General features: G+C 44.7%; 1 protein-coding gene across 1 annotated transcript in view; it reads left to right on the forward strand.

Annotated features, from left to right (window-relative positions):
* The window catches only part of LOC135905248 (serine/threonine-protein kinase LMTK1-like), an 89,493-nt gene that overhangs the window by 66,622 nt on the left and 10,239 nt on the right, over window positions 1–12,632 (forward strand). The window contains exons 15-16 of the mRNA XM_065436259.1: window positions 2,190–2,328; window positions 6,805–7,059. Of these exons, the coding sequence (XP_065292331.1) occupies window positions 2,190–2,328; window positions 6,805–7,059 (394 nt within the window). The remainder of the gene's footprint in view (window positions 1–2,189; window positions 2,329–6,804; window positions 7,060–12,632) is intronic.

The raw sequence follows: 12,632 nt of genomic DNA on the forward strand, positions 1-12,632 counted from the left end.
TTCATTCAGATCGGTCTCATAAAAGCGTTTCTGCATTTTGCTTGTACTTGAATAGGGAAATTGGAGGTGGCCTCGAACTAAAGCTGCCTCCTAATGTTTCTGCCATTGCACATTCATGCAAAAATTGACAGGGCATGAGCGGCTTCACCTATGCTATTGTCTTCGAGCTCGGGAGATACACCCACTTTTCAATACGGCTGGCACATATGAGGATGAGCTTGTTTGGTGTACAGTAGAATCTTGGTGATACGATCATGCCTGGTACATATTTCAGAATGACACAAGTTTTTCAAAGGTCGCCGCCCAGGTTCATTAGCTTGCGTGCTTAATTTCAAATGTAGTGAACCACTCTTCTCGTCGTAGAAGATGATACAACAAGAACCAACTTCCCTTCGATTTGGTCAACATCTCACTCTCATACTAAGGCCTTAAGGAAATCCCACAGCTATTTGAACTACTATTAACTTCGAAATTATTCGACACTAATTGCTATTTGCTTTGACTTTGCTTTGAACCAAAAAATTTGTATTTGCACAAGCATATTAAATAAGCATGTGCACAAGGAGCTATAATCTCTTAAGCTCTGGCGTGTTAGAAGAAAAACAGCTTGTGAAGAATAAAGTCAGCGATATACACGAAGTGCTTAAGAGTTCTAACATTTCACGAGGCATCGCAGGATTGTGGCAGGAGCTGTTAAATAAGTGTATGCAAAGGTATGATCTGCCTTGCACAAGAAACATGCATTTTATTATGCTCGAAGAAGTTGAGGTAAGTGCGTGCAAATATTCAATAATTTCGAATTCGATTTGAAAGCTACACATTTGAAAATTCTCAAATATTTGATAGGATAGGAATATTCGAAACAAATCGAATATATTTGCTGGCAGTGTGGAAGCAAACATAGTTCTTAGCGTTTATCTTTATCTGATTTAAGTGTGTCTGATATTGTGCTGAATTTTGCGATAATTCCATGCTGCTGGCGAAATTTTGCTTGTAAAATACACTGAGCCACTGGACGTCTAAGCTATGCAGGAAAGCCGGCCTCTTAGTAACAAGGGGGCACAGGTTTGTGAACAGCGAGGGTGCACTTCTTTGCAGCTGCCAGCCCCGATCCTGAGCTTATTGCTTGACAGCAAATGCGATGAGTGACTACTGGTACAGGGTCAAATGGCTCTGAGTTTATGGGAAATCGATGCAGTATAATAAGGTACAGGTTGGCAAAAACAGACAACTAGCAGAAATTACTCCAAGTCTGAAGCTAACAAGAGCAAAATGCACAATCTTTTAGTATAATGGCTTACTAGTTTAATTTTTTTACCGGTGACAATGTAATTGCAATGTTCCAGCATGTCAAAATAAACCAACTTGCTAATAAATTCATGTGCATATCATTATTTGCTATTAAGTATTCATATTCGATTTGTATTAGAAAATGTTGATGTTCACACACTTCTAATTCAAAAAATCTTTACAAGTGAGCACTGAAGAATCCCAGAGTGCTTGAAGCTGTCAACTATATAAAAATTTAAAAATCTTCCATTCATGTCTCTCGATGTCGTGCACTCATTTTCATTTTACAAATATTTGTAAACAAACACTATTCAACACTTCGTATTTTTATTGCACCATTTATTAACTTTAATCCATCAGGCACAGATTCTATCCCTTTTTACTAATCGTTCAGCCACTTCTATGCCGCATTTTACATTTTTCGTGCTTGCTTCACTTGATGCGCCACTGTAAGCATGGAAGTTTGGCTATTAAATATACGCTATAGCACCTGCTCATAGTGCCACAGCAGAGGTATTGAACATGTCGGATGCAGTATGTGGGTGGACACAAAAAAGCAGCCTCTCATCTGCTCAGCGAAGCCTCGATAACACGGTTGCTGCCTTTCACATCTTGCAAATGAATGAATTTCCTGTACGTCAGTTTCGTGCCTTAGAAATGGGGCTACACCCATTCAGTACATAAAACATGTCATCATTCGTGAACAGTTCAAACTGACTCTTGCAGCCTCGATAGTGCCTAAAATGTGGCTTCAAGTGCCTGTTTGAGGCTCCTAAAGCTTGTATTAATAGTGCCTGAAAATCTGGCCTCTACTTACGTCAATGTTTCCATCACCTGTATTGTTGAGTCTTGAAGTAGCACATCTGTGCTGAAGAGTGGGTGTCTGTCACTTGGCGCAGGGCTCAACTTCGCTGCGCAAGACGGTGTCATTCCACGACGTTATTTCCTCAGTGCATCACTACTCGGCCGACGAGGAGGCGCCTCCTTCACCACCCCCATCTGCGCCCCCATCAGCCTTTGACTACGCTGGCCTCAGAGGTAAAAAAAAACACTGGTTTCTCACTGAAGCTGTTCTGAAGTGCATCCATGAATGGGGTGCTTCCTTTAAAAGTGCCTCTAAACCACCCCTTACTGTATCTATTCGAATCTGGGCTGATAGTTCTCTTCAAACACTCGTATGCCAAACTCTAGGGTCGGCTTAGATTCGAGTATTTTTAAAGCCGCGCCAGTTTTTAATAAAGAATGCTAAATGTGGTGCATAGCTAGGGCCCTCTAGGTTAGTCAGTACCACAGCCGCTACTATTTGCGCCAGTGCACAAGTGACGTCGCCATTTTGACCCGTATCGTATCGGTGTGCAGCGTGGCGTTATCGTAATGGCACCAAACGGTCGATGCCACTATAGTGCCGCTTTCAAACGAAAAGTTGTGCTAGCCACAGAGGCATTGTCAAACATTCAAGCCAAGCAGGACTTCAGCATCGATGAGAAAAACATCCATCGTCAGAGGGGCCAATGGAAGATTCTTTTTGCGTGTGCTGCAACGAGATGACAGTGATAAAGAAGATAGTGACGAGGCTAGCAGCAATGAGACGCGGAGCGAGCTCGGCATGTTCATATTGAATAAATGCTGTTTTCATTTTGTGAACAATTTCCTCACTTTTTTGTTCGGCCTGCATACAAAGGAAGTTTTTTTTTCCTTTTTTTTCCTAGCTTCGGGCATTCATGGGTTGGCTTAAATCAGGGCCAGCCTACATTTGAGTAAACACATTATATTTACCCAGGAGCCTTAGATGGTTCATGGGTCGAACAGTCCGATGTCCGGCATTATAGCACCAAAATTCATGGGGAGTTTAACCCTCAACCTTTGGTGGGAATCGTACCCACAACCTGAATTGTTAATTAAGGCATGGTTAACTAAGACCAACATCATTTGGTGTTAATTAGGTGGAATTAGACCATCAATTTTTTCATAAGAAAGGGCGAAGCCAAGGTGAAACGTCGGCACGACTTGTGGGGTAAAGTAAGGCAAAGTTAATTAAGATAGATCTAATTAAGGCATTCGAACCCATGACCTTTGGTGGGAGACGAACCCACTTGGAGATGTGGCCAAGTTGGATTCCAGTTGACATCGTGAATGTCGACAGCCGAACCCACTACCTTTGGTGTTCATTAAGGTGAAGGTGCTTGAGGCACCATTAATTAGGATAGGGTTAATTAAGGCACTCAATCCCACAACTGTTAGCGGTAGTTGAACCCGCTACCTTTGGTAGCGGTTCAACTACCACCACATTAGGGTGAATGTAATTAAGGCACAGTCAATTAAGGTATAGTTAAGGCACTTGAATCCACAATCTCTTGTGAAAGAAAACAAGTAATACAAAGTAACTGCTCATTCGAATGAAAATGTCAAGTAATGTAATGAACGTCTTGTGAGTGTGGAGGCTTTTGCCTTCATCCTCTTTAGCATAGGCTAAAGTGACTGTCAACTCTTTATTTTATTTATTTATTTGCAACATGCTGCCAATCACGATAGGCATTGAAACGAAAGGAACAGTTGCATGCTCCTCTATGGGCTTTATTCAGTTCAGGGCAAACTGGGTCATGCAGGTGGCGTCACCTGGGCAAAACTGTCGATTGGTTCATATTCAAAGGACATGTCAGTCTGCTAGCTAACCTTTTTCATGCAGTAACACGCCCACTGTACCTCCTTGTCTTACTTTCCTATTATGAACAAATAAACCGATTTCATTCATTTCTGGTAGCGTGTTTTTCACTGCGTGTGTAGCAGCAACATTTTGCAGTCAAAATGTGTGTATCGGTATGAGCGGAATTCAACGTTGTTATGGAGAAAAATAACTGAGTGCTAACACGACGCTCAGTATTGACAGTGTTTATGTCTTCTAGAGAGAGTGGCTTAGAGACAATTTAAAAGCTAACTCCGATGACATTTTAAACCATGCAAAACAAAGCCTCGTTTCAGACACTGTACTAGATAGCTAGTGGCTATGCTGTGCTCAAAGTCGTGGGTCTGAGCCTGGTCTAGGCGGCTGCATTTTGATGCAGGCTGAAGACAGAGATGCTCATGTGCCGAGTTACTTGCTCATGTACCTGAATTAGTGCACAGTGCAAAAAAATTTTTAAAAAAAATTTTTCATATGGTTTGGACACATGACACCTTAAAAAATTAATTTTATACTGTCAAGAGCGAAAACAGTACCCATAGGCACTGCCTTCATGAGAAATTGTGCTTGTAAGGCGTGTCCCTGGCTGAAATGTAAGACTAAATGTTTTTGTTTTTGTACTTGCACCTGCACTTCTTACAACACGTTAACAACTGAATTTAAAGAATTACTGTATCCTTAATATACAGGATGTCCCAGCTATCATGCGACGAGCTCGACAAGAAAGATGCATCATTCTAAATGAATAAGGCCAAATCCATTCAGTAGTTGACCTTTAGAGAAAAAAAAAAAAATGGGGCTGGGCAGGCCATGCGATGCATAGAGTTGACAACTGGTGCACCATTGGAGTTACAGAATGGGTGCCAAGAGAAGAGAAGCACAGTTGGTGACGGCAGCAGTTTAGGTGGGGTGACGAAGTTAGTAAATTTGCAAGCACAAGTTGCAATCAGCTGGCGCAAGACATGGGTAATTGAAGATCGCCGGGAGAGGCTTTTATACTGCAGTGGGCATAAAAATAGGCTGATGATGATAAAGATGTGAACCTGTGTGTAGTTGTCTAATACCTTGCTACCAAGGAGATGATTTTCTTTGTCATTGAAATGCGCTTTTCTGATTGCTCGATAATTCTGGTATTTGTACAGTCCCTTCCATGCAAGAAAAATCCTTCAGCAGCTGTACTTATTTGCATAAAAGGGAGAATTTCAGTATTACAATTTCAATATGATGAAGTAAAGTGCCGATTTGACTGACTCGGCTACATCAAGCTTTAAAGGGATCATGAAATTGTTTTGACAATTTTCTACAAATGTACTGAGTCGTTAGAGTATGTCCTTCTGATCATTAATTGACGTATCTAAGTGCTCCGCGTAAAGCGTGTAATTTATTATAAGGTTTTAAAAATGCACACCGCTGCTGATCGCACAGTGCTCGGCGGAATATTAAGCCGCCCCTACCCATATAACGGAAATCATCCATATGACATCAGTGGAGCGAGCTATCCTATTGGCTGACCAGGGCACGTGATCGATGATTTTTCCAACTTCATAGTAAACAAATGATGTTTGTAATAGTTGGAATGTTAGTTAATTTGTTTTTATAAAAAGAAAGTAACATAAAGAGAATGCACAAGAACGATTTTTCAGTACATTCAAGCACTTACGGCACACAGCAAGTGTCGTCTGCTTGTGTTACAACGCGTTCCGTCTTTGATGAGAGCTCTGCCGTCAGTGTCGGTCTGTCTTTTCGCGAGCACTATGATTAGACTTTGTTGCATTGTGGACTGCAAACGTAGGAACTGGCAATATGTCAAGCTGCGACATCGTGTCCTTCTGCAAGCCAGTAGACAAGCGGACTGGCTGCAGCGCATCGGAGTGCCACTATCCGATCGGCGCCAGGATTTGCGTGATTGCGGCCGTCACTTCACATCGGAAGATTACTAACGCAATAGTGTTTCGCGAGTCTGGCATTAAGGTAAACGCAAGCGCAAGGGAACAGAGCCTGGCCGTGTCCCCTTGCGTGTTGTTTCAGGGGATGAACAGAAGCGCAAATGTGGATGGTCTGCACGGTGCAGCCACCTGGTGGCATAGCGCTCAACCACACGCAGTAGCAGTAACAAAATGTATTCTTCTTTGCTGGTGTAAATTTTTTGCAGGAGTGTAAGCGTTAACACGTTGTTTTTGTAAATGTTTAAAATGTTTTACACTTGGTTAGAGCAATATTAGCTCTTTCTTTGGCTGGTTAAGCTCTGCGCCAACAGGTGGCTGGAGTGTGGAGACCAATCAGGCAGCTCACGTACGTCTACGCTAAAGTTCCTTCATCAGCTTGAGTTTATGCCTCCACCGTTCCGTCGAAACGTTCAGCTAGTGTGTGATTACCAGAATACCAGACACGTTTGGCACTACGACAGAATGCTCGCAAGGCACGCTGCTTCGATAGCTCTCGCTTGGGGTTGACGGCCAAGCGGCTAGCAGAGAGGTGTCGCGCTGGTGGGAGCGGGCTCAAAAACAACCAGAAGTGGACGATGTGACGTCACATCGGGACACAGAACCAGTGAAGGCGGAGCTTAGCCCCGATCGCTCGGCGAACGAGTTGAGGAGGAAAAGCATGGCTGGGGAGGAGGGTAACTTCTAATCGCTTGTAGCTCCATTAATACGTAACGCTTCACTTAAATTGTGGTGCGAATGTTCTACTTAAGCTGTACCCTACGCGTCTACAAAATTTGCCCAAACCGTTTCAGGGGCCCTTTAGCTGCAGCGCTTGCCTTTAGCGTGCCTTTTCCCAAACGGCACCAGTTATTGTGCGTGGTATTGATCAAGCAGACGTGCCATGTGCAGACTGGGAGTTCCCGCTCTGTCTGGACGAGGAGTTTCCCGAAGCCACCAATGGGGGCAGCAGCAGCAGCAGCAGCAGCGAGGAGGAGGACGAGCTGCCCCCCAGGGGCCACCGGGGGCTGCGCAGCCTGCCTGTGCGTCCGCGCATCACCAAGCTCGGAAGCACCTTCGGGTCTGCGGCAGCATCTCCCCTCTACTGCATCGCTGCCCTCTCGCACGACGACCTCCCCACGACAGACGAGGAGGAGCTGCCCACGGGTGAGCGGCGGAACTTGCTCACGATGGCTACGGAGTGTTTGAGTGATGGATGCTTTCACTTAGTGAGGACGGCCACCATTCGTAGCCATCCACGTACCTCAGCCAAATTTTCCGTGAATTTTATGAATTTGGTCTTGTTCTGAGATTCTACGAATGTCTTGTCTAGTTTTACAAAAACTAAGTTGTCCACGAAATAGTTTCAGTGTTTGGTCTCTGCAACCGTACCCTTGGAAGTCTTCTGGTTGTGAAAGGGCAGCAGAGGGGTAACTGCTTGGAGAGAGTTATTCAGACAAGTTCCTGCAGCAGATGAAGTGGGCAACAGCAAATCTGTGTAAGGAGTCAGTGTGATCTCAAAAGCAATGAGCTGCGTCTAGAGGTAAATCATTGTTAATAAAGTGCATCTGTATTCCGCAAAAAGTGCTGTGTTCAGGCAAAAAAAAAGCAAGAAAAATAACCATGCCATTATTTCCTTGTTTCCCCTTCTTGTACTGTATGCACGGGATGTTCGCAAATTTTGAAGTTCACAGCTTGACTGGCGTATATCTGGCTAGTTGTTATTTATTTTATTTTTTTGTCATGCCATTACAGCTGCAGTGTCTCAAGTGAACGACAACCTGCATTAATTATTCAGGCATGGCACGGAGTTTCCTACAGCAATTAATAGAGCGAACTTTGATGCTACTGTCTTTGGAAGCTGTAAGTGGGCTGGTACACCCAAGGTTGGCATTCTGAACGTTGTATTTTCGCCATATTGTCCAATTGGCCATCTTGTCAGATCTGATTGGCTCTCAGGTGCTGCCACGGCCTCTGTGTTCTGTGTTCCAGCTAAATATGCTGCCACTGCAGAAATCAACAATATGGCAGAATATCGTAGCATCCAGAATGCAGCACCCACACTTGGGAATGATAGTACAGTCAAATCTGACTATATCGAACCCGTTTACATCGAATTATTCTATATAGTGAACAATTTCTGGACACGGTATACTTACAATGAGCATATATAGCAAAAATTACGCTTACATCGAACGAAAATAGCAACGATTCCTGATATATAGAACGTCAAGCGGCGGAAAAGTGCCCCCGGAAATTGCCTTTTCCTCGCGGTGGCGGGGAAATCCAACGGCACTGCTCCATCCAACCGTTCTCCTTACTGTGACCGCGCTGCCTCGGGTGTGCTGTCGACACCCCTTGCAAAAAGTTATCCTGTCCGCCCACGGTGCTTGCTCAGACAGCCAATCAGAGGCTCTTGTGCCCTCGTCGTGCAAGATGGCAAAAGGGCGAGTTGTCTCGCTGCTTTTCTGGTTTGTGGTGTTTGCGCTTTGTGGGCCTTCTCCCGCAGTGTTGCCGTGATGAAGCGGCAGAATTCGCCTTTTGTAGTGAAGCTCGAAATCGTAAATCGGGTCGAACACGATGAGAAGTCGGATGTCCCCGCAGCGCGCAAGATTCCGAGGAGCACTCTCAGTACGATCTTGAAAAATAAGGGGGAGATTAAGGCTAAAGCGGCCAAACTGTCGACCCGGTGCCCATGGCGCCCGATGCGTACGCACGGCCGTGTAAGAGTGGTTCATCTGAAATTGCTTCATACGTGCCGGTTTCCGCATGCTCAGTGATGACTATAAATTCTGATGAATACGACGAAGCCATTGCCAGTGTTGCCAAAGTTTGGAGCGAGCTGTCAGAATTTCCGGAAGCCGTTGATGAATCAACGATGGAGGAGTTTGCGAGTGCATATTATGGTGTCGCAACCACGGGAGAGCCCGAAAACGAAAACTACATCACAGACATCGTACCGAGCACAAGTGAAAGTAGGCACAGTGAGGAAAGCAACAACTGTCCTTTGCCTACATCCTTCGAAACGACTGGTGCACTCGCACTAGTCTGGGGCTTCTGTGCGAATGCGGAATGTTGCAGCCTTAGCTGCTCAGACCCTTAAGACAATGTGGAGAAGTGCGTGTGTCGGAGGTAGCGAAATTGCCCAAGCAGAAGAAAATGCAGGACTATTTCATGCGAAACTAAGCTAGTTTCATCGATAAAGTGAATTTATAAATGGTATGTGCTTTTATGACACCCAATTATTTAGCAGGCTTACAGTAAAAACCGGAATATATGTCGAACTTTTTTTCAAAAAACTATCGCGAGAAGTCGACCCTCGACTTATCTACCGGACATTGGCGGAAACACTACGGAAGTCTTGCAACAATGGGCGGGGAAAGTAAACAGCCGCCTTCGCCATCGCCATCATCAGCAGCGCGGCGTTGGTTCTTTATTCTATGGCGTGGCGACATTGTGGCACTGGCATTTTGCGTTTCCACTGTCGCAAAGTTATATTAATTGAAGGCTGCATTTTCATTTTGTTTCAAATTGAGCAAAAGCCGTTGTCAATTCACCGTCACCTTCAAGAAAAAGGCGATTGAGTACGCGGAAGCCCACGGCAACCTGGCGGCACAGCGCGAACTTGGAGTATTCGAAAATAGCATTCGGTAGTGGCGGAGGCAAAAGCAACGTATTACAACTTGCAGCAACCAAAAGAAAACGTCATTTCGTGACCGGATTGCAGCGGACTGCAGAACTGGAAGGCAAGGTTGCGGAGTCCGTCCGAGAGCTGCGTGTAAGATCGCTGCCTGTTGTCGAATGCGTTCGTTTGAAAGCGGTAGAGATCGCACGCGCCTATGGACTGAACAGCGAGAAGCAATCGTCATCCGACTCTGTTCAAACGTGTTGCTCTGATTCGGAGTAGCGCTTGCAGACTTCGTGCCCTTCTGTGTACTGTACGCCCGACGAATTTTTAACAGTATCGCGCGACCGTCGACCCGCGTGTTTGTCAGCACCTTTTACCATCACGGCACGGAGCGGCTTAATAGCGAAAGTAAGGGCATGTGTACACATGCGCGTATCTCGTTTGTTTCACTGCTCAACGCCGTTAATACGGTGTTGACAAGCACGCGGGTCGATGGTCGCGCGATACTGCTAAAAACTTGGCCAGGTGCACATGTGAGCAGCATTTAAATAAATACTGTCACCATTGTGCAACCCGCTGAGTCGCATTTGTTTATAGGTAAGGGTGTCATGTCTTTCGGTACTTTTGCCACTGAAAAAGATTTTTTTCATTTTTAGAATTCGTTAGTTAGGGGATCGACCTATATTCCGGTCTGACCTATAGTCCGGTTTTTACGGTATATAGAATTATGCTCTGTATTGAACGGATAGGCATTCTTTTGCAAGTTCGATATAGCCGGGTTCGACTGCACAAGTAGACAGATTTGCCTAAACTTGGTATGCCTGGCTTTAAGCAGCCTTGTGACTTTTCAAACAAAGTACAGTAAGTCGTCGTTATAACAAAATTGTTCGATGCAAAATGTTACTAATTTGAATTTTCTTGTGTTCTCTCATTTTAATGCTCATCCTATAGCTTCTCTGATTTAACAAAGTACGACTTATAATGCAGCCAGTTTCCTCTTCTTATTACTTTGTTAGGAATGTTCAGTGTATTGTGTTATAAATGCGATTATGATGCATGTGTGCAGAGGCTCATTACCTTGCTGTGTTTACGAAACTGAGGGTGCGGAAATTTAGAAAGGTAAAGCGCAATAAATGAAGCCACAAGAGCATCGAAGCCACAAGCAGAAAGACCATCCAAGTACCAACCATCATTCTCTTGGTAGCTGAGCAATGGCAGTGTCAGAGTTCCCTCGAGCGATTTCATGAGGTGACCCTTATGATTAAAGACCAGATGCATAGGGACTAAATGGCGCAGCTTAGGCAGATATAGGTACTAATATTGAGTTCATCCCGAGTAGCTTTTATGCTGCGTTGCACTCTTCAAATAGAGAAGTGGCTTGGTGTGCCCTGTTTATGAACTACATTATAATTTTGGGAGAAACATACCGTGCAAGCGTGTGCTTGTTCACAGCACTGCTGCTCGTTGTCTGCCTAGACACAGCAGCAAATCATGGAAACAGTGGCAAACAAGCACCGTCTTAGTGTTACTTTTTGGCCTAAAGTTGTGCCTTCTGTTGCTCATTATCAGCTCAACATGAGTGCTCAATGTCCACAGATGTAAGGGGGTGTGTACTTGTACATCAGAAGGGTCAGCAGTTTCACATCCTTTGGGGTCACAGAATGTTGGGCACTGATAACTTCTGGCATTTTCTTGAGCACGAAGTACCCCGTGTTCTTTTCCCAGACTGACTGAAACTCTCTGGAAATTCTTTCGGCAAGTGACCCTTTAGGTATGGCAGCAAGCTGCTCTTGTACTGCCACAAGGAGACCGATGTTCCGAATCAGGGTTTAACTGGAAGTTGCGGTCTTCCCAATTATATCAGCCGAAAATGTGAAATGGGCACACAGATTCGCCAAGCCTCCCTCCAGGGCCTTCTTGCCCAGTGCAGTTTGAGCCTTTTTCAATGCTGCGCTTTTGTCTGCTGCAAAACCATTGATAACGGCCTTCGCGGCCACAAAGTGCCTGTGGTAATACAATCAAACCCGCTTATAATGAACTCGTTTGTTCTGTGAACTTTGACAGAGCCGTTCGACAGAGCCGGTCACACTGCTGTGCGACCGGCTCTGTCGCACTTGCGTGCTTCGGAACTTCGTGTGTGCCCGCCCTCTTCTAACAGCGACCGGGTTTGAAGTGTTTGTTACAACAGTATGGCGCTTTTGAAAATGTTAATTATATCTGGGAGCAGTTTCCACTAGGGAGGGTCTGAAGATTGTAAATGCACCGAAAAGTGGTCGTTATAACGGGTAATTAATAATATCTGGGATTGTTATAAGTGAATTCGACGGTATTCAACTGCCCTTAGCTATGTTCCGTAGTATTATATGACTACTTCCTCAGATGGCAGAAGTACTTCTGGCAATTGTTCCTCAAAAGCATGAGCACAAGAAGGCGCCTTTAGGAATGCAACTTGTCTTGCAGCGATCAGCTCGTTCACATCGTTGAGCACCTTTTGGACTTCCTCACAAACACGATGCAGCCCATAAGCAAGGCATGTGACATGTGGTTGTCACATGCCTTGCTCTTGGGTCGACAAGTAGCACAGTATTCATGAACGACTACCTGGGAGACATGCACTGAACAACAGAAGAGTGCGCATGTATGGCAGATAAAGTGCGCAATTCTGGACATTTTAAAGACTCTTCTGCCCTCTCTCAGTGTTTGAAATGACGAAATTCCACGGTGTATATATATTGTTTATTTTAACTACACTGCTCATTTTCAATGCACAAAGAACTGAGCATTATAGTGGATTCTTACCTGCTTGTCGCTTGACTGACAAGATGCTGTCCCTCCTAGACTCATGGGTCCATTGCTGGGGCAGCACACTTCTGGACGTCCTTGTTTTCAGTATCTTCCATTCATTTTATGCAGCATTGAACAAACGGATTGTGAAGAGAAACAAAATAAATAGAGGTGTGCGAATACTCGAACGTTCGATTTCTCGAATATCGGTACCTTCGGTGCAATGACTTGTGCCTTTCCCGCGGTGTGCAATCCCAATCGGTACACAATTAATCCAAGTCGACAATACCAATTGAAACTACTAATGCGATGCGAACAGAAAGAACTA

This window comes from Dermacentor albipictus, chromosome 8 (assembly GCF_038994185.2).
Source record: "Dermacentor albipictus isolate Rhodes 1998 colony chromosome 8, USDA_Dalb.pri_finalv2, whole genome shotgun sequence".
Lineage (NCBI taxonomy): Eukaryota > Metazoa > Arthropoda > Arachnida > Ixodida > Ixodidae > Dermacentor > Dermacentor albipictus.